Consider the following 23,482-nt stretch of genomic DNA (forward strand, 5'->3'; position numbering starts at 1 on the left):
AGGTGCACACATTTAAACCATAGCCACACTTTACCTAGCTGAGTTCCCTGCCCCCCACCATCAACTTTGAGAATTTTTTAAATAACATTGCAAGGGATTTTTAAATTTAATCCTTATTGTATTTTTTCCATCACCATATTAGTCCTATAATACCACCCTCCTCCCAGCAATCACCACACTGTTGTCCATGTCCATGAGTCCTTTGTCCTTTTTTAGTTCAATCCTGCCACCCCTTAACCTCCTCCCACCACTAGCTTTCATCTGCTCTCCATCTATTTCCTTTGGAAATTTCTCCATCAGTCTTTCCCCATTTTCCTTTTAGTTCAGTTTATTCATTAGATTCCACATGAGTGAAATGATAAGCTTAGTAAGAACTCTCAAATCTTTTTTTTTAAACTTTATTTATTTTTTTAGAGAGGGTAAAGGAGGGAAAAAGAGAGGGAGAGAAATATCAATGTGTGAGAGATACATGTGTGCCTCTCACATGCCCCCAACAGGGGACCTGGCAGGCAACCTGGGCATGTGCCCTGACTGGGAATCAAACTGGTGACCTTTCAGTTTGCAGGTTGGTGCTCAATCCACTGAGCCACACCAGCCATTAAGCTCAGAACAGAATGTTTTATTCATTTTCATGCATAGTACTTGAACAACAGTATACAATCAAGAAATATCTCTGGGATTGGAGGCCCAAGATTTGATACTATTACATAGTTGGTATAAATGATTTGTAGCATTTGAATAAAAGTGAAACTATTTTGATTCAGTATCTTATCTTAGTTTCAATGTAATGTGTAAGTGACCAAAAGTGGTAGAAGACTAGAAAACAATAGAGATTAGTAATTTGCTAAATCAAAAGAACAGAAACAGTACTTCTAGTTTTGTTTTTGCCTTTCACGTTTCTTTTCAGTTGTCATTTTTTCTAAATCATTCATTTCTATTTTTTGTTCCCTTTTATGCTGCTCCTGTGATCACTGAACAATGTTAATAGAATTCTAAATTCAGATAGGTATTATTTAATTTCAGCTTCCCAGTTCCAAATGCATCAGTTAAATTGGGTTTTGGCATAAAGATTACCAAAGACAACCACAGATTTTAATTTTTCATGGCCAAGCAGGTTTTAACAAAAGATCTGGTGTGCTGAAAAGCAAATTATGGAAGAGGGATGAACATTTCCACAGTACCGAAGTGTTATCAACAGTGAGTAGCAGAAATTCCTTTTCACTGAGGTCTAAAAACTTTCCAGACCCTCCAGCAGATTCAAGCAGTCCTACATAAGGTTAACTTAGATGTGGTTATGTCCCTAATTAGAAAAACAAAGTGCTTATTTTCAGGATATGCTGTGAAAGTTCCCCATAACCTCAGTAACAACTCTGTCCTTAACCAACTGTATAGACTAAGTGCTATTATAGATATATGTTCTAACACAGGTTTCCAATCTGAGTGGGAGAATGTTTCACTCTCGAAGTTTTTGCACATATTTTAGATTGTACTTTATCTAATATATTTGGTGCCCATTAACCTAAGTTGGAATCTGGGTGCTAACAGTTGAAGAAGACTGCAGAGGGCTATCCAAGGTGCTCATGCCTGTTGATTATGAACTATAATAAATGAGGGAGCAGAGGGTCACAGAGGTAAAACTGGGCTGGTAACAAAGAAAAAAATCACTGGACTTTACTACTGACAGATTAGTCCACTACTGAGAATGACAACTCTTTACAATGGTACAAGTTTTTACACTTCATTTCCTCAATGTTACAAATACTATGATACCATTTTTAGGGTAATCTGAAAGTTTCTATTTATATAGATATATTCTCTAGGACTTCTCTGTCCTAGATAATATAGTCTATTATCACTATAACTCATATTACTTTTAAATATTATTTCTAGAAATAACTGCAAGAAGTTAGTTCAATAGTTAAAGTAGTCTTGAAAATAAACCAAAAAATTATATTGAGAGACCTGAATAACTGTGTTATCTCATGAGAAAGGAAGATAGATCAGAAGAGGGTGATTACTTGCAGTATATGCCACTTACTAATGATTACGGGTTAGGTTGTGAACATTTGCTTACTAAAAAGAGTAGTCATCAGGTTAGCCAGGCATCATCTATTTTATTTCTGTCCATTAATATTTCCCATAGATCAAAGCGCTATTAAGAAGAAGACTGCTGGTTATATTCTCAGAACTCATCAAAACTGCATAAAGCTAGATATCATCATTACCTTACATATAAACTAAGGTCCAGAGAGTTCAAAGAAATTTGTCCAAGATTACACAAATATGTCCTTTATGTTTTAAAGATAACAACAAAAATAGCCCTGGCTGGTGTAGTTCAGTGGATTGAGTGTGGGCCTGTGAAGCAAAGGGTCACCAGTTTGATCCACAGTCAGAGCCCATACATACCTGGGTTGCAGGCCAGGTCCCCAGACATGAGAGGCAACCACACACTGATGTTTCTCTCCCTCTCTTTATTTCTCCCTCCCCTTCTAAAAATAAATAAAAAATTTTTAAAAATAATCAAAATTGAAGGAGTTGTTATCAGCAACTTGGAGAACTAGAATGAAAATTTCAACCACTGAACTGTTTATTCAATGTACCATGTTCATGCAGCCTAACATCAAACCAGCGTTACAGATTTGAATTCATCTTGGTCAACCTCTACACATATACAACCAAAAATTCTATAAATTGGAAAAAAAAAGATACACAGTGACAGAAGATGAAAAGAAATGAGCACTGTTTCTATCATATTATTTCACTACTATAAAAAAGCAGGGCAAAAGTTCTATCAGGAGTCTTGTTTTCCCAAATAAACATAAACTTAATAGAAAAATTTTGACCTTCACATTTTCACATAAGAGCATATTTATTTAAGTACGCATGAGATTGCAATCTGCAGCTTTGTAAACATGTTTTCTGGGCTCCCTCATTCACTATTTAACCATCCCAGGTGTAAAAGACGTTTATGACAATGCTAACAATACTTTATGGAGCCAGGAGCGTGAAATTTTTAATGCTTATAAATTTAGGTCTATATCAAAAGATACTTACAACAGTATATATAGTAAAGCTCCTATCTGTGTAAAGGAGGTATATTCATTTCAATATGTACGGAAAAGTGTAAGGACACATAGACATGTCTAACAGTGTAATGATGAGAAAATGAGACAGGCTAGGATGGGAAAGAAACCTACTTCCACTATTTATTAGTACTATTTAAATAGCTTTTTTTAATGTTTATGAAATATTTCTTCAAGTAAAAAAAGATCTTTGATAGTCATACAACTACAGCTATAGGATATATAATGTTCTTTACTCCCACACTCAATTAAGATTCATGTAAATAATTAACATAATTTTAAATATCCAGTTTCATTCCAAATAAAAAATAAAGTTTATACCCCAATTCTACCTTTATATTAGAAACAAACAAGAGAAACACTTTGTTCTTTAACTTCTGGATAGAAGTATGCTAATCCTATGTGTTATTTTCGTGGGTAATGAAGTTCAAGGGTTTTTTGGTACTACTGCTTAAGTTCTAAAAAAGCCTGTAAAATCTTCCATTTTTGTCTTCTATAAATAACAGGTAAAATTTGAAGTTCACAAGAAATTTCTAATACATACAACATAGAGATTTCAATGAATCCAACAGAAATAGAAATCACAGAAAATACATACACAAAGTACAATGACACTACTTTAAAAAAAAAACATTAGAAAAGATGATTCAGTTTTAATTTATTTTCATGTTTTCTTCATGATCCAAATATCTTAAAATGCAAAGAAAATTAACTTTTCGTGATATGTCAGGGACTGGCACTAAAAAAATTTTCAGACTGCAAATGAGTTATACAAATGAAATATCAAATGGAGATCCAGTTATCAAAATGAAAGCACTCAACATATTAAGAGTTCACAATTATTTGTTTAGAGCACATAACAAAGTCAACTTGCTAACCAACTGTTGTGATTTGAAAACTACTGCAGAGATTTGAAAATAGATTGTTAACCATTTATAAAGATTAAAGAGCTTGAAACAAATATTAAAAAGAAATTTGTGCCTTTATTAGAATGGTGTTAGGCCTTAAATATATGAATTTTGGTAATCAAATGATTCACTTTTTAGTAAGAAATGACACTACAGAACTGCAATACAGGTCCAACAATCTTGTCTTTACTTTTCCTTTAAAGCAACAAATAGAATGCGAGTAATCAGAAAGCACAACCAGGGATCAGTTCATCCAAGATGCTAGCTTCTTAGTTCCAAAAGCACTTGCAAAGAAAACCACTGGGGCAGCACAGGGGGATGGCAGCAATTCATAATAACTGGAATCCCATGAGCATGTGTGTATGTCAAGTCTCATGAGGCTATTTCTTGAATTTATCCTTACTTGGTCACTGTTTTTGTACTCAAATACTAGTTTTTCTTTGACTTTTTTCCTCAAAGTATAAAAAGTATGAAATATAAACAAGCTCTTGCATTGCACACTTAGAAGTGTACAACTCAAGCATTATAGAGCTATCTACATACTGATAAATCCCATCAAATCTCGGATAATTCAATAATATACAAAATATCGGGGCACAGAAAGAACTAAAACCCATTTCTTTTTGTTATACATAAGATTCAAATATTCAATCTAAAGAAAAACACAATCATTTTTGGCTTTCCTCTACATTCGCATGTTGATATAGTTATTAAAATATTCCTGTATAATTATGTTTGGTCTCATTATTTCAAGTCAGGTTTAAAACCTCAAAACCAGCCATCCAGACAAAACAAGTAATCAGAAAGATTATTTCTTTCCCACCTCCCTAACCCCAATAACTATGAAGTCAATTTTACGACATGACTCCAAACACTGGATTGTGACGACAAATGCTAGGTCCGATTTCTTCATAATCCTTTTTGGTGTGGCATACTTGGTAGAACTCAGGCTGAAAACAAAAACATGTATTTTCATAAAGTCAAAAATCTACCATTTTTCAATATACTTTAAAATAGATTTGATCTAAAATATTTATTAACAGTCTATGAATAGTACTTAAACAAAGCTTAGAAACTCTAGCAACCATGACTTAAAATCATCTATAAATCTAACTCAGAATTGAAAAGGAATGTTTAATTCATGGCTTTCCACCTCAAAATTGTTTGTCCCAGATTTTGAAATTTTGAAGAATGGAAGGTTGATTCTCAAATGCCAAAATTACTGTACTGAGGTTTTCCCAAACTATATATTGAATTAATAATCTAAAGAAACAGCATTAATCTGAAGCACAGATAAACTACTGTTAGCCATTCTACAAAAACTTGTTGTCAATTTGCTTTCCTCATTGTAGGTCTGGTATGCACAGACGTTCCATGCTCTTTCAGTTATCTCATTTCTATCAAAGGGCAAAACTGCAAACTCAACTAGGTCATAAAGCACAAGTGAAGACAAATAAAATTAAGGAAAAAAAATATTTTTATCTCTTATTTTTAGTGGTTCTAAATTCAACATTGTATAGTTTTCAGTTAATTCAGAAAAAAACACCTTCATTTTATTTAACACTTGTGCATTATGGGATAAAGTACGAATATTTATTAGGCTAATGATACTAAAATACCTTTTAAAAGAGGCTTTAAGATGTTTTGGTTTGGGAAGAGGGCTCTCAGAATTCCCTTTACTTGGTTTAGATCATGATACTTTCTATATGTGAAACATTACTTTTAACTCAATGCTTTTAAATTATTTACACAGAAAGAACAATGACCTTCTGGAATCTGCATTACCACAAGGTTAAAAGAATTTTCCCTACAGATAAATTTAAACACTAAATGCTCATTCTAAAAAAATGTCTACCAAGCGAAGAAAACTATAAACATTAAATCTAAATGACTTGTACTTTTAAAAAATACCATGTACATATGTGTCCAATTTAAAAATTTTAAAACATTTTTAAAAATTTCCTTTGTTCTTTGAAATTTTTTAAGTACTAAAAGATTCTTCTATCTAAAACGCAAACAAAAATTAAATTATTAAAATAAGCTTCATCTCATTTACCGTGGAAGCCAGCATCGACCCTCCAAACCAAACTGCGTATCGCTGCATGTGGTGTGTAATCACTTGTACATCAATAGGTTTTGGCTAAAAAAGACATAATAAGATCAGTTCAACAGCAAATTAAAATAAGTTTCTGTATTATTTGCCTTAAATTTAAATTTACACTCATTAAATGTAATGTTTCACATACTTGAAAATAAATGAAACTTGAATTTAAAACATGAGGCTGCACACTGGGCAAAATGATACAGAGGAAAAGTATTAAGCTCATTTAATTTTTTTAAAATGCATAATCATACTGAAGTAGGGGAAGAGACCAATCCAAGTGACTTGTGAATCCAGGATTATGATTATGCCCTCAGAGTGAAGAGTGAAAAACAAAACAAATGCTGAACTATAGTTAGTGGGCCTATTTCTCATAGTGGTATGGATCAACAATTCTAAAATTATTATAAACACATACTCCAGGATTGAGCAAAAACATAAAATATACTGTAGGTAACGGAAGCCAGGTTTCTCACTGTCAGAGACAAGCATTACAATTATGGAAAAGTAGAAGGTTAGAGTGAACCTTCTGGTTTTCTGGAAATGGCAGTATCAGTATGAATTCACAATTCTAATTTACAAAGAGAACTAGATATAGATGTGCATGCGCACACAAACACACACACAACCTAACTTGGATAGCCAAAAAGGCATAGCAGTGACACCCAGCAGGAATGAATACATCTGGTGTCCAAAACTTGATTTCTTAATAGCATTCCCCATTAAAATGAACAAGGATGTCTTCAGGGTAGGAAAGGGCTGATTCCTAGACTGGAGAAGAGAATGCATAGAATGAGCCTGGAATATATCTTGCTGTGCCAAAAAAGTAAGAAAGTGCTTGAAGAGTACTGGGACCACATCAAAAAAGCTAGGCTCCATTGCCTAAATCTGAGAAAATATGAGCATCAAAATTAATGATATTAATAGTATTAATAATATGTTAATATTAAATCACAGTATTAATGATGTACCTTATGGAATAATGTGAGAAGTCAGCATTTTACACAGAAATTACTGAATGAATGAATGAGAAGAGAAAACTTGTCTGTAGGTAAAATGAGACTAAAAACCATAAAAGGACTGATAGAATTTGCAAAATACCATTTGGCAACTACCACAGTAGTAACTATTTTAGGAAATATGAATGTTAAAACCAGTGGTTGAAAATTTGATGAGGATCGTTGGTTCGATTTTCAGTCAGGGCACAACATGCCTGGGTTTCAGGCCAGGTCCCTAGTAGGAGGTGCACGAGAAGCAACCATACACTGATTTTTCTCTCCCTCTCTCCTTCCCTTCGCCTCTCTCTACAAATAAATAAAATCTAAAAAGAAAAAGCTTACAAAATGACTATCGAGTAAAATAAAAGGGAAAGAAGCAGAATCCTATGTCAAGTTTTCCCTATGTCACTAAATGTCAGTACACTGCTGACATCACTGGCGGAGGGGAATCCCTCATTTCTTATTTAGAAATGTACCAAAAACTTTAAAATATGTTAAACAGTTTTCCTTTATTGAAATACTATACTCAAAAAACAGCACTTCTTTTTTCATTTCATGTAGCTGTAATGAGTCCATTCACTACAAACCAAACCAGCAATTTTCAACTGGTGCAAGAATTTTTAAAACATGTGCTAAATACCTGTTTATAGGAGCACTGATCCCTTTTCCCATAGACTGTCAAATAAAATTATAACAGACAACACAACAATAGCCATCTGGTGTGAATGAATCAAAATTATACCAATTTTTTGGTCAGATCAGCAAAAAAATGTAACATTTTTGGTGTGCCACCGAATTTTAGTAATTAATTTGTGTGCCATGAGATTAAAAAAGCTGAAAATAGCTGAACTAAATAAACTACTGCTTAAACATACTTTTTAACTGCACTAAAAAGAACAGGTTTCAGATCATCAAAATTTAGGAGCTGAAAACAGTCAGCTGCCACACAATTTCTCAAGAGACCGCAAGTTCTAAAGTGCTATATTTTACTTTTAAGTAATTCTGACTGATTATGGTAGCCTCAGATGGATCCCTCATTCTGGTAATTTTCTAATTGAATAAAATGTGTTTTATTCAGCAACATATCCTCTGAATCAACATTTTTGTTTTAATATTTGACACTGAACAAGGATGAAACATAGATCTCTTATAGCTACAATTAAAAATATAGAAAATGTACATAATATTCTAAGATTGGAGGAATCAAATGATGAACAATATGGATATGAATCTATAATATTAACCACTTTCCATTAGAATATCTGACAGGTTCCACTTATTTTCCTAAGTAAAGCAAAACTAGGCAGACATTTCACATTCCCTTTACAATAATTAAGGCACTCTCAACCTTCCCACCAATAATAGAAAAAAAAAACCAACCTTCAATCTACCACCACTCAATTCCTCACTCAGTTTCAGCCTGGCATCTACAGTTCTTTTCAAATCTCTTTGCAAGCGACGTCCAAAGTCCCTGAACATGGTTGACCCTCCGGAGAGGACAATATTCTGTATTAATGGAGAAAAGTAAATTAAGTAAGTATGACCTTTATTTAAAAAGAAAGAAAAATTTCAAAGATATAAAAATTGTACTAAAATCCTATTATAGCCTATTGGAGAGAAGTGTTTTGAAATTAACATTCAACAAGGGAGAGAAGATAAAAGAAGTTTTTACTAGTATGATCTTGAGTAACAATTTAGGTGCAAATACTGACCTTGTAGAGAGGACGTCTAACATCAATAGGACAATTCTGAATTACTTCATCTACAACTTCTGAGATAGGTTGAGTAAAGTCTGGATTAGCAAACTGAAAAGTAAGTAAAGTTGGATATATAATAGAGGTTAGAACATTACTGACTTAAATATCACAATTAAAAATTAGGTTTTAAAAACATTTTTAACCTCATTCCATTTCTGTAATGATTTAAAAACTGTCAAACAACTTTCCATCTCAAACCTACCTTTTTTTAACCAATGTTAAAAAAAAATGTGAAAAGTATGTTGTCTAGCACATATTTACCCACCACCCCAAATAACCTCTATAGCCTGAGAACCTGTCAACGGCTTAAGAGATTTAATCTGCAAAACCTAGACAGACAATACTAACAACCTGACAGAAAATATGTTGTATAATATTCATTTTAAAAAATGGTATCAAGATATAAATATACAACTTATAATTCTCTACACTAACTTTTGTCAACCATAGTTTTCAGTATTTACCTAAAACAACACACACACACACACACACACACACACACACACACACACAGATAACCTTCCCACAATACTTTCCCTACCTTTAAGATAGTTTATGTGCTATACCACGAGCAAGTAAAAAGCAGGGACAAGGGTCATTCATTCCTGTGCTGTATCTCTCTACACCCTTCTCATAGCAGTTTTTAACTGAGACTATACAAAAATAAAAAATTTACAGAACCTTTTAATATTCACATAACCTGGATCTACCCACAGAAAGAAGTAAAATCTGATTTGAATATTATGTTTTGAAAAATTTCAGGGACTAAAGTATTATAGAACCTCAAGTGATAAGTAGAATAACATGAAGTAAAACAGCAAGCAATGAATATTTAATACATAAACAAAGGAAAAAAAACAATAAAAAAATTAACAATAAATTGTTGGAGGTTATTCAATACTTTAATACTAATAGGCTCAACCTAGGGTCCCTATTAAGAATCTTTTTGGGCTTACTGGAAGTAAAAGGATCAGTTCTGCCTCCAACTGCCTCAGATTAGGTCTTCATATTACTGAAAGTGGTTATAAGGGACAAATACTCTCAATTCTCTGAAAAATTTATGACAAATACACTCAACTAATAAACAGCAATCCAAATAGCTCTGGGTGCCCTGGTTGGTGTGACTTGGTGGATTAAGCACCAGCCTGTGAACTGAAAGGTCACCGGTTTGATTCCCAGTCAGGGCAATACACCTGGGCTGCAGGTCAAGTGCCCAGCTAGGGACATGGGAGAGGAAAAAGAAAGATGTTTCTCTCACACATTGGTATTTCTCTCCCTCCTTCTCCCTCCTGTCACTTCTTTCTAAAAGTAAATAAATAAAATCTTTAAAAAACAGCTTTGTCAAAAATGTTAATCTCCTTTAAAAAACAAAAAAGCAAAGTGCCAAACCCATTCCTTCTAAAAACAGTTCTTGTATTTGTGATAAATTTAGCAGTTGAAAAATAAATATCCGTATTCTTGCATACATTTTATCTTCACTATTCAAATTCAGATGCCTATACTTCCATCTAATCAAAACAAAAACCAGAGTGTCCTTCAACAACAGAGGACCTATGACAGAAATATCTCCAACTGCAACAGAAAGAATCTTAAAATTCACTTGGGAATGACACAGTTCATATGATACAAAAAACAGGTCTATTCTTGAAAAACATGGTAAACCGAATGCACATATCTAATCTTGTTCTTTCTCTACTTAAAGTACCACTAAAGAGAATTTTTTTTAAGGCATAATCCCAGGACTTTCACCTCTCACTGATGCAACAAGCTGCTTCTATCAAACCATTCCACTGAAACTGCTCCCCTAGAATCACCAATAATCTGGATGCTAAAAACCTATGAGTACTTCTCAAGTTTCCTCTCTCACCATACTGTGTCAACTGACACTACTATTTAACCTCACTTCTTGAAACATTCCCTTCTCTTAATGTTAACACCACAATCCCTTGGCTTGGCTTCTCCCATTCTGCAATCTTCAGTATTCTTGTCAGGCTCTCTTATGCTGCCCGTCCATAAAGTGCTGGTGTTGACTAGGGGCCCGTTCTTCCTCTTCTTCCCACATCCTCTCCCTGACCAATCTCTTCCTTTGTTTCACATGTGGTGAGGTCTTCAAATCTATCCTCACTCAAGAACCCACCACAGTTCATAACCCTCAGAATTAAAGTGTTCATTGTGGAACCTTTTTAAGATTCATAATAGTCATTTCACGTTTCCACCTCACCTAGTCTTCCCCTTCACTGTTCCTAATTTGAGTGGATAGCACATCTTAGTTGCTCACATTACAAACTTGGGAATCATCATACTCATTCCTCTTACGTCAGAGCAATCAGTAAGTCATTTTGATCCTATTCATTTATTCTTACCTCCTTTCCCATTCTCATTGACCTACTGACATTATGTATCTTTCATCTGAAAAACTACAATAAACTCACCCATTTCCAACACAATTCACACCTCTCTTACAACCTATCCACTCCAGTGCAGCCAGAGTGACCTTCCTAATACTATACATAAATGTGTGTCATTCCATGCTGAAGTTTCCTGCAGGGCTACAGAATCCTGTAACTCCTTTGCACAGCATATTAATCCCTCATGAGCACCTATCTACCTGGATCCATCTCCTACCACTTTCTTCCTTATATTTTATTGTCTTGTTCTCTCATATACTCCAGACCTCTACCCAGAAAGATATTCCCTTAGCATACCTGCCTAAGAAATACCCACTCATCTTTAAGTCTCAGTTCAACTGTTATCTCTAGAAAGTTTCTCTGGTTCTCCCAAGCAAATTTAGATGCTCTTTGCTTCTATTCCCTCACCTGATACATGCATCCACTGAAGCAAGTACACCTGTTTGGATATTCATCTCTCTTATTCTTTAAGCTGGGTAAGAGCAAGACAAAGTTTCTGAATATTCACTGCATAAACTGAGACCATAGCAATCATATTCACTCACTATTTGCTAAATGAATAAATAACAGCAGGCATTTAACATTAGTAATTCTATTAATAAAGTGAAATTTCTAATAAGTTACAAGAACCTGTCATTATTAAAAGCACATATTATTAATTTAAAATAGCCTGTGTATTACTGACATTTTACAGAGACAGAAGACTATTTTGCTAATAATTTATATTTTTATGTCAATTGAAGGCTCTTTTACAGTGGTCATTTTACATTTTGTTTAAATAATCACAAATTTTAAGGGCTCCCCTCTTTCCATGACCCTAAAAAACAGCCACAAATATTAAGTTTTATTTTTCTAAATATATAAAAATAGTAAATGTTTAGCCTGTCTTAATATGTCATTTTTTAAAAATATTTTTACTTTAAAAATTTTTTTAAAGATTTTATTTATTCTTCAGAGACAGAGGAAGAGAAGGAGAGAAACATCCAAGTGTGGTTGCCTTTCGCACGCTCCCCAATGGCGATCTGGCCCACAACCTAGGCATGTGCCCTGACTGGGAATCGAACCAGTGACCCTTTGGCTCGCAGGCCTGTGCTCAATCCACTGAGCTACACCAGCCAGGGCTCTTTCTTGAAAAATGTAACTCATTATAGCATTTTAGTATACAATAGAAAGTTCCTGAGATTAACTCTCCCTGAATAATCTTATAGTTGACTAATATTTTGTACTGAATATTTTTAAACAATTCCATCTAAAAAATATTACCTCTGGATGAAAGAAGATCTCAGGTCCCAAGAACCTCTCATAACCAACATCAATGGAAAATTCTTTCTTTGAGATAGCATTGATTCCAGTATACTGTTTAATCCACTTTGAACCATCTGTGTCATACTTGTTAAATTCTTTTACTAAGTCTGGGCAGACATAACTATAGCGCTCCTAAAAAACAAACAAACAAAAAAACAAACAAAAAACAATTAATTTTCTTCCTCATATCAGGAACGGCAAAAAAAAGGCATAGTTTCAGTAAACTAGAAACAAAATACAATTAGGAAATTAAGCTAAAGAAAATTTTGTTGGAATATCAATGTATATGTAGTACAAATAGACAACTCATTTCCTATATATAATTCCTGGCTTTATATATGAATAGGTTATGATTTGATAAATTAAAGAGTTAAGTTCTACTATTTTAATGTTATTTCATGAAAACATTTATGAACATTTATGTTGGAAAACATTTATAAATGTCATCCAACATTTTCTACTATTTCAGTAATTAATTGAGTCTATATTCTAGAGAGAGTATAAAATACACAAGAATTGAAAAATAATAATTGATTAATCCAAATCATATACATCCTAATTACCTATCAGGAACAAAATTGATTATTCTCTAACTAAATAAGCAAAAGAGAAGAAGGCCAAAAATATAAACTATTCTTTCTCACTCTATCACCCTCAAGGCTGGATTATTGTATATTTGGTCATATGTCCCAAGTAAAAGTTATCATCTAAAATACAATTCAAAAATGGTTATCAGTTATAACATTCTATTTTCAATTTCTGGACTCTTGACTGCCAATGTCATTATTTCTTTACAAAGAAAAATATACATTTCACATATTTTTACACATCAAGAATTGTACCCAAGATAGATGCAAACATTATTATTGATAATCAAAGGACATAAAATGAAAAAATATTAGAAAACAAAATATTAGAAAACAAAAAAGATGGTTATGTCGTATCAGGTATTCTTTCTCTGAATCATAGAAATAGGAATTATAAAGAAATAATGATCCTTAAAATACATTCAGACTGAAGATCAGTATTCTCTAGAATAGATTTAAATCTTTGGTATTTTGTTTTTTTTAAACTCCATGTACTTCCGAAAGATGCTAAAACAATAGCGCTCATGTTCATTTTTTACATATTTAATACTAATGTCACCAACTTGAGGTGACTCTTGGCACTCATTTGGTAATTCCTTTACTACTTAAGAAGTAGCAAATTCATTTTCATCCCTAACACCTTTACAGCAGGGGCGTCAAACTCATTTTCACCGGGGGCCACATCAGCCTCACGGTTGCCTTCAAAGGGCCGAATGCAATTTTAAGACTGTAGAAATGTAACTACTCCTTAACAGTTAAGCCAGAGCTCAATGCTGCCACTGGGTAGAAACAAAGTGCTGGTGTTACAGGGTGCAGCCAAGAGGGGGGACCCCAAATGGGCATTTGAAATGGGGTCCAGAACTTAAGGTGTCCAGGAGATTTTAAGATGTCTCCATCCCCCCACCCAGGGTGTGGGTTGGGGGAAGGGACAAATGGAGCAAGGCCATTGAGATCTGTTTTGCATAGCAACAGCCTTGCAGCTACCCTCTGGGGTGGTCATTTAACATATCTATAGCCTTTGGCTGGTCGCTTAGATATGTTAAATAACTGTGATCATCTCTGAGCCAGGGGAATGGAAGTAACTTCCCCACCAACAGGTGACTGGAGCAGATCCCCCCCGCCAAGCTACAGCGCCTGCGTGGGAGCTTGGAGAAGATTGGCTCCAGGACATGGGGCCACACCTGCCCAGACTCAAGATGGCAGCCCAGCAAAGCTGGAAGGATACGAGTTCCGGCATGTGAAGCCGAGTGTGGGAGGAGTCAGAAATGAGGCTGCAGAGGAAGATTGGCCGCGGGGATTTAAAACCCAGACTTGGTGGCCATTAGGAAAGAGAACCACGCGGCTTTGACGGAGTGGAGACTCCTGCATCCCAGAGAGAACCGTGCTGCTTTAGGAGAGAGAAACACGTGGCTTTGGCAGAGTGGGGACTCTCCCCTTCCCGCAGCCCTGAGAGGGAGAACTACGAGGCCTGGGCAGAGTGGGGACCCCCGCAGCTTTAGAAGGGGGGACCACCACCTGGTTTTAGCAGAGATCCCGGCGACTCAGCCGAGGGTGCCGGGAACCCAGGGAGGTCTCTCAGTCGAGAAGGAGGACTAACGAAGAACCAGAGGACTGTCTGAGCCATGGACTTCGTTTTCCTTCCCTGAGATACGGTACTCTGGACTGGGCAAAGGGGGAAGGAAGGAAGGACTGTGTTTGTGGGTGTTTTGGGGGCCTTTGGGATTTTTGATAAAGACATTAGGTCACTACTTTAAGTTTGTATAGCATTAAATAAACATTTCCTTTCCTTTTCACGAATCTCTGGCATTGAGAGATGTCTTTCCTCGGGCGGCGGACATAACGGACCCAGGGCCTTCTTTCAATAATAGTATATCATCCAAGGCCCCCCTTGTTCTGTTCTGTAACACTGGGTCTAATAAAAAAAGGGGGAGGGCCGGGTTTGTCCCACAGACCAGTGTTCACCACCTATGCTTTCAAGAGTGAGAAAAACCCTATAATCATGCAAAGATAAATAACCTAATGACGTTTTTTGCCAGGGAAGTTTTCCTTGTATTCAAAACATGTGATAGACACACTGAAATTTTCTAGGTATGTTGACAAATGATAAATTTAAAAAGCAAGGCTAAGTATTCTGATAGTTTGTATGAAACACTGATATAATAAAGACTTATGTAGCATTTAAGTTGTTAAAATAACTTACACACAAGCCCTTACATTTTTCTATTTGTCATTAACACTTGAGTCAACTATTCTATAGCCAAAACAATCACATCAACAACACTGTTAACAGAAAACAATTAAAATCAAAATAATGAACTCAGTGAAGAAATTGAGATTGAGAACTCTGACGTAAACTAATTTATTTTACAAAAGGAAATAATCACCAAAATATATGTTAGTCAACTGGCAGAAATGTTCTTTTATGCTAAGTCCTCTCAAATGTTGAAATGTGAAGAGACCAGGCAATGGTTTGATAATCCCCCAAAATTTCCTTATAAAGAAATACAAAAAATATATACATAATTAAGAGTAATGATTTGTAACTGGTTAACAAGTTTTTTTTAAAGTACTGTTCTTAAGAATTTGTCATGTTAATATTATAAATGTAATTTTAATTTCTAACGCAATTACACTCTCATCACTCTTTACCTTTACTGCCTTAGCAGTTTCCAAGGACTGCTCCGGAGGGATTCCTACTTCTCGGTCTCTCAGCAATTGCTGAATAAAATATGTTATATCTCGTCCTGCGATGGGAATGTGCTTAATACAGCTGCCAATCACATACCCTTCAGCCTACACAGAAGGGAAGAAAGTAACAAATTTACTGTCTTCAAAATTAATATAACCTAAATAATTAGCTATTAAAGACCAATACCTCAAGTTACTGTATTTGTATCTTAATTATTGTTTTATCCCAGGATAATTCTGGCAGTCTTTATTTCTCAACTGTATTCTCCATAGTTTCCTTATCACAGAATTTATAATACTGTACAGGTAACAAGAATGGCCAGCAAATTTATAACAAGACTAAAATGGGTCAATAACAGAAATAATGATTTTCAGAAGTATTAGATATTTTACATAGCAGACTTCAGATAAGATGATTTTTAAATAGGTTATATTGAAATAAGTTTCAATTTCTTGCTCTTCCCCTTCTGGTACCCCTATGGTTCAGATTTTGGAATGTTTTAAAGTTATCCCAGAGGTTCCTAAGCTTCTCATTTTTTTGGAATTCTTGTTTCTTCATTATGTTCCAGTTGAATGTTTACTTCCTTATGGATTCATTAATTCTTCCTTGTGGTCCAAACCGTTGATTTGAGTCCCCATTTCCTTCCTTCACTGTTGGTTCCCCATATATTTTCCTTTATTTCACTTTGTATAGCCTTAATTTCTTCCTTCATTTTGTGACTGAACTCAATCATTTCTGTGAGCATCCTAATTGGCTATCTCCTCATCACTTAGTTCTTTTTCTGGAGTTTTGATCTGTTCTTTCATTTGGGCCATATTTCTTTGTCTCGGCACACCTGTTATGCTGTAAGGGACAGAACCTTATATTCTCCAGGGCAGGGCAACCCTCTGTGCTGTGTTGTGGTGCTCTAATGTGGGGGAGGGGTTAGAAAGGGAACAGTGCCGGCTTAACAGCTTGTTCGGCTCTCGCTTTCCACAAGCGGACTATAAACTTTCAGGTGCTTATTTGCAGCGGGGTGGGCTTATGGATGTTCTAGGATCCCATGGACCTCTCCAAAAGACTCTCCTGTGAGATAGTGAGTTTCTCCCACTGCCATAACCCCCACAAGTTTTTTAAGCCAGAGGTTTTGATGTTTTTGATTTCCCCACGCTGGAACCCTCGGTTGCAGTTTGTTTCGCTCCGCAGATGTTCCTCCTGGGCTTATCTGCATATGAATGTGCAAACTCCTGTAACCCTACCTCTGCCTCTGCCTCACCTGCCTGGTCTCCAGCCACCACATTGCCACCAGTCCTTGCTAAGCTGCTGTCTCCGCTCCTCCCACCACTCTGGATGAATGTTTCTTCTTTAACTCCTTTGTTGTTGAACTTCCATGTAGTTGTGATTTTCTGGCAGTTCTGGTTGTTTTTTTATTTTTAAATTGGTTCTTATCCTTCTTTTGGTTGTGCAAGGAAGTAAAGTGTTTCTACCTATGCCTCCATCTTGGCTGGAACTAAGAAACTTGAAAAATACTTATAGGAGGCCACCACTCTGCCCCACTCCTGGACCATGCACCCCGGCGTCTCCCTGCTCAACCACAGGCGAGGACTCAGTTCCTTAAGTTGAGAGCTAAAACTTGGTGACTTTTACTCTCCCCAACAACGTGCCCAGTGCCCAGGTAAGCTGGCTTGCAAACCTCTCGGTGGTGTCTCAGCTCCTGACCCTTATGGGGCTGTGCTATGGCAGACACCCACAGCCCGGCCAGGTGTGCTTCCCAGATAGGAGACAAGAGCATTTCATCAAGGTCCTGCCAGAGTACCACATGGTAGCACCCATCCGATTATATGTGTATGGGAATTTTCTGTCACATGGCTTGCACCATCCCTTCCTCAGCAGCAGGAGGAAGAGGGCTGTGGATGGCTCAGAGGACCGGGTGTACTATAGATTTTGGCATGAGAAGGACCTGTTTTTCAACTTGATGGTCAATGAGGGATTTTTTCCCAAGAGCTACATCGTGGAGAGAAAACATGGCAGTCTCTCCCATGTTAAAATGATGGCTTCCTTCAGGCCCCCCTGACACCTCAGGGGCACCATTCTGTAGCAAGGCACCAGAGTGGGGACTGCAGCCCTCAGTTGCTGCCACGGACTGATCATTTCTGCTGCAGGTCACAAACTGCATTGTTGATGATCACCTAGACCCTGAATCTGCAACCCAAAGAATAGGCCACGGTGCTCAGAAGGTGGGGTGCTGTCTTAGTACCAGTCACCCTTCAGGGATCCTGTGTCCTTGTGTTACCATTCTGGGCAGGACCCTCCCTGGGTGTCAGGAGGTATTTGAGAGGACCTGTCCAATTCTAGATTTTGCAGTGGCCTTGGCCATGGGGCAGGGCTGTCAGGACTGTCTCTGTTACCTGGAGTTTTCCTCTTGGGGAACTATTCATTTGCCATGACAAAATATTTTGTTTCCTCTGGTAGTAACAGTGAAGAGTAGCCAAAATAAAAAGGAGGCAATGAAGGGGTCAACTTCACCTACACCCATCATAAAAAAATAAGTATATATTTAAAGGAGTCCAAACATCAAGGACCTAATAATCTGAATATATAGTACCCAATCAAAAATTATAAGCAAGAAAGAAACCAGGAAAATACAACCCCTGACCAGCAGAAAAATCAATCAATAGAGAAACAGAAATGCTGTGAAAGATACAGAATTAGAAGACAAGGACATTAAAATAGCTAATATACTCCATATGATCAAGAAGATCAATGGAAACATGAGAAAGAGAGAAATGGAAGTTACAAAAAAACCCAAACAGAACTTCTAAAGACAAACATAAATGATCTGGTATTAAAAATACATTAAATGTAATTATAGCAGATTAAACAGTAACTAAAACATAGAGAACATGAAGACAGAAATAGAAACTATCCAAAATGGTACAGGGAAAATAAGGTTAGAAAAAATGAAAAAGATTATCAGTTAACTATGAGATAAGGAAGTAAACGAGGGACAGAGCAGATATGTGAATAGGGAACAAAACCTTTCCAGATACGATGAAAACTACACACCCATAGATCCAAGTAGCTAATTAGAAGAAATGAAGAAAACATTTAGGTACCATCCCAATCAAATGGCTGAAATCTAGTGAACCCAGAATATGTAAGGATATAACCTGAGAGCAGACAGACAAGAAACATTACATTCAAAGGAAGGAACACTGGAATTACAGTAGACATTTTCAGAAACAAAATAAGTCAGAAGACAGTAGACCTACATCTTTAAAAACAGAGCAAGGAAGAAAACTATCAACCTAAAATTCTATATCATGTAAAATAATCTGTCAAAAATAAAGGCAAAAAAAAAAAAAGATTTTGTCAACAGATGTACAGAAGTTGAAAGAATTCAGTCAGTAGATCAGCATTATAAAACCACGTTAGAAGCCATCATTCAGACAGAAAGAAATGATGCTAGATGAAAATACGGACGTTCACAAAGGAATAAAGAATACTAAAAATTTTATGTGAGTAAATATAAAAGAATTCTATGTGTTTTTCAAAATCTCTTTTAAAGACAACTTTTTGTTATGGGCTGACTTGTGACCTATCCCTCCCAAAATTCTTATGTTGAAGTGTTAGTCCCTAATATAAGAATGTGACTGCATTTGGAAATAAAGGCATTTAAAGAGGTAATTAAGTTAAAATGAAGTAATTAGAGTGGGCTCTAATATGAGACTGAGACACAAACAGAAGGTTTATAAATCAAAGAGAGAAGCCTCAGGAAGAAGTCAACCCTTCTAAGAACTTGATCTCAAACTTTTTAGTTTCAATATCTGTGAAAAAATTAATTTTCTATTGTTTAAGCTTCTCAGTCTGTGGTACTCTGTTATGGCTACCCTAGCAAAACTAACATACTATTTATAATGAAACAAATTAATATGAACTATTGAGTAATAACATGTAGAAGTAAAACAAGTGATGATGACAATATAGACTAGAAGAGTTATGAATGTTAGAATAGTATTTTGAGTTAGACTGTGATAAGTTAAAGATGTTTACTATTTATAAGCCCTAGAGCAACAATCCCAAGAAACTAGCAAATGACATTTAAAAAAAAGACAGCATAGCTAACAAGTCAATAAAGAAGATAAAAGAGAACTATTAAAATAACCTATTATTTCAAAAGAAAGCAAGAAAATAGTACAAATCTGAGCAGTCATTTTAGATCTATGAGGCACAATAAAAAAGTTAATATGTTATTGAGATTAGAAGCACGAAGGCCTTGGCAGAAAAATGCTATCTGGGACAACAACCCAATTTGACGCATTTTTCTTAATATCCTTTACTAAAATTCAAATCATAAAGCACAATCTTAAGTTTTTTATTCAAAAAAAACCAGTTCTCTGAAAGTCATTAATGGTCATATGCTCACAAGTGTCATTTAGTTAATATACACACCAATGTGAAATTGTTGATCAAGGATGAGAAAGACTATCAACTGGCTAACAGACACAAACACACATCAAACTGGAACACAGAAGTCCATGTTTAAGAAAACAAGGCAATGTATTCCATTCTAGATACTCCAATTCATCAGTTCCTAATTATGAATTAGAAACTATTTCTAGTAATTTTCTAATTATTTTCTAGCAGTAGTGCAAAACTATAGCAAAAGAAATGTTTTAGAATTTGTTTATAAAATTTTAACAATGTGAGCAAAATACAGCTATAGCTGAACAAATGGCCAAATAACAGCAAATTTTTAAAATGTACCATTTAATGTTTTTAGAAGTGGTATTAATTCATACATTTTAACTTTGCCAAATGTATTATCTGATGTCCTATTCAGTAATTTTAAAATATCCTGGGCCAAGACGGAGGCATAGGTGGACACTGTGCCTCTTCCCACAACCAAAATTAAGAACAACATAACTTTAGAAACAAAAAACAACCAGAACAGACAGAAAACTGAACTGTACAGAAGTCCCGACAACAATTTATCCAGATTGGTAAGAGGGATGGAGTCAGCAGCCAGCAGAGAGGGGTCGCAGCAGGAAAAAGCAGTGGCTAGCAGACCCTTGTGGCGGGCATGGGGAGGCAACGAGCAGACCCAGTGAGGCATGCAAGGCAGCTGGCCATACACAGTCACATGTTAGAGTGCAGATAAACCAGGTAAAAAACGGGCAGCAAGACAGACCGTGCTACCCAGGGCCCCAGTGCCAGGAAATAAAGCCTAAAAGCACTGATTGAAAACACTTGTGCAGGCTGAGGTGCCAGAAGAGACTCGAGCCTCACAGGCGAGTTCATTTGAGAGACCCACAGGGTCCTAAAATGTACACAAGCCCACCCACCTGAAAACCAGCACCAGAAGGGCCCAATTTGCTTCTGCAAAGTGGCACAGGGGACTGAAATCCAACAGAGAGCAAAGCAAGCTCCGTTGTTCCCTCTCTGACCCCGCCCCCACATACAGCGTCACAACCCAGCCACTAGGTTGCCCCACCCTGGTGAACATCTAAGGCTCCACCGCTCATATGTAACAGCTGCAACCAGATCCCCCCGCCAAAAAAAATGGCTCAAACAGAAGAACAAATCAAAGTTCCACAGCCAATACTTTTAAGTGATCAAGAGATAGCCAACCTATCAGATGCACAGTTCAAAGCACTGGTGATCAGGATGCTCACAGAATTGATTGATTTTGGTTTTAAATTAGATGAAAAAAATGAAGGCTACACTAAGTGAAATGAAGAAAAATGCACAGGGAACCAACAGTGATGGCAAGAAAACTGGGTCTCAAATCAATGGAGTGGACCAGAAGGAAGAAAAAAACGTACAGTCAGAAAAGAATGAAGAAACAAGAATTCAAAAAAATAAGAAGAGGCTTAGGAACCTCCAGGACATCCTTAAACGTTTCAACATCTGAACTATAGGGGTACCAGAAGGAGAAGAGGAAGAGCAACAAGTGGAAAAGTTGTTTGAACAAATAATAAAGGAGAACTTCCCCAATCTGGCTAAGGAAACAGGCTTCCAGGAAGTCCAGGAACCTCAGAGAGTCCCAAAGAAGTTGGACCCGAGGAAGCACACACCAAGGCACATCATAATTACATTACCCAAGATTAAAATGAAGGAGAGAATTCTAGAAGCAGCAAGAGACAAGGAGACAGTTACCTACAAAGGAGTTTCCATCTGACTGTCAGATGATTTCTCAAAGGAGACCTTGCAGGCAAGAAGGGGCTGGAAGGAAGTATTCCAAGTCATGAAAGGCAAGGACCTACATCCAAGATTGCTCTATCCAGCAAAGCTTTCATTTAGAATGGAAAGGCAGATAAAGTGCTTCTCAGATAAGGTCAAGTTAAAGGAGTTCATCATCACCAAGCCCTTATTACATGAAATGTTAAAGGGACTTATCTAAGAAAAAGAAGATAAAAAATATGAACAGTGGCCCTGGCTGGTGTAGCTCAGTGGATTGAGTGCGGGCTGTGAAACAAAGCATTGCAGGTTTGATTCCCAATCAGGGCACATGCCTGCGTTGTGGGCTAGGTCCCCAGTGGGGGTCACGTGAGAGGCAACCACACATTGATGTTTCTCTGTCTCTCTCTCCTCCTTCCCCTAAAATTAAATAAAATCTTTAAAAAAAATTTGAACAGTAAAAAGACAGTAAACTCACAGTTATTAACAACCACACCTAAAACAAAAACAAAAACAAACTAAGCAATCAGCTAGAACAGGAATAGAACCACAGAAATGGAGACCACATAGAGGGATAGCAACAGGGGAGTGGGAGGAGGAAAGAGGGGGAAAAGGTACAGAGAATAAGGAGCATAGATGGTAAGGAAAAAACAGACAGGGGAGGGCAAGAATAGTATGGGAAATGTAGAAGCCAAAGAACTTATGACACATGGACATGAACTAAACCAGGGGAATTTGGGTGGGAGGGGGTGTGAAGGTTAAAGGGGAATGAAGGGGGGAAATGGGACAACTGCAATAGCATAATCAATAAAATATATTTAAAAAATATTTTTTTAAAATCCTTACCACAGGAATGACATGAGTGACACCGTCTCCACTGTCTATTACCGTACCGGTCAATGTCCGTTCTCCTACTTGTCTTGAGGTCCAGGATGCAGCTAAGGCAAGAACGGCCTTGAATAAAAAGAAATATTACAGGTAAAAAGTGAAAACAAAGGGAGTTAAAAAATAAGTATTTTACTCAAGTACATTATTCAACTTTAAATGTAGTATGTCTGGAAAGAAAATAAGCAAAATTAACACTATGCCATCAAATTGTTTACATCCTACATTTTATTATGACAAATTACAGGCTTATGTTTGCTTTTATGAGCATGTTTAAAAACTTTCTATATTTTAGTGGAGGCTATTTTTCTCTTAAAGCCAAGACTAACATGAAATTGTAAATTACTAAGATTGCCAAGACTTAAACTATGTTTATATGGAATAGCCTGTTACAAACAACAGAATACTAGAAGCATACAACCAACCACCCAATCACAAGACTTATTCAATACACAGATGGTCATAAACAAGTATCATTCTTAAAAAAATTATCTCCACATTTTCTAAGTAGCATGATTTTAGGGATATATATATTTATCCACAGAAGCCCTGGTACACTTCCAAATACTATGATTTAATTAAGAAACAAAGTTGATAACATT

At 36.2% G+C, this 23,482-nt stretch overlaps 2 protein-coding genes across 2 annotated transcripts in view; one reads left to right on the plus strand and one right to left on the minus strand.

Annotated features, from left to right (window-relative positions):
* Window positions 1-3,724: 3,724 nt before the first annotated feature.
* ACTR3 (actin related protein 3) overlaps window positions 3,725-23,482 on the minus strand; it is a 61,496-nt gene continuing 41,738 nt past the window's right edge. The window contains exons 6-12 of the mRNA XM_045826024.1: window positions 22,842-22,949; window positions 15,797-15,940; window positions 12,519-12,692; window positions 8,803-8,895; window positions 8,471-8,596; window positions 6,048-6,131; window positions 3,725-4,941 (exon numbers count right to left, since the gene is read on the minus strand). Of these exons, the coding sequence (XP_045681980.1) occupies window positions 4,846-4,941; window positions 6,048-6,131; window positions 8,471-8,596; window positions 8,803-8,895; window positions 12,519-12,692; window positions 15,797-15,940; window positions 22,842-22,949 (825 nt within the window). The 3' untranslated portion in view covers window positions 3,725-4,845. The remainder of the gene's footprint in view (window positions 4,942-6,047; window positions 6,132-8,470; window positions 8,597-8,802; window positions 8,896-12,518; window positions 12,693-15,796; window positions 15,941-22,841; window positions 22,950-23,482) is intronic.
* LOC123810297 (A disintegrin and metalloproteinase with thrombospondin motifs 12-like) lies at window positions 17,446-17,997 on the plus strand (the record flags this gene model as incomplete). Its single annotated transcript, XM_045825907.1, is given in 1 exon segment — window positions 17,446-17,997. A coding segment is annotated over 1 exon segment (552 nt), but the record flags the coding sequence as incomplete, so codon positions are not given.

This window comes from Phyllostomus hastatus, unplaced genomic scaffold (genome assembly GCF_019186645.2).
Source record: "Phyllostomus hastatus isolate PE091 unplaced genomic scaffold, TTU_PhHast_1.1 phas_scaffold_60, whole genome shotgun sequence".
NCBI lineage: Eukaryota > Metazoa > Chordata > Mammalia > Chiroptera > Phyllostomidae > Phyllostomus > Phyllostomus hastatus.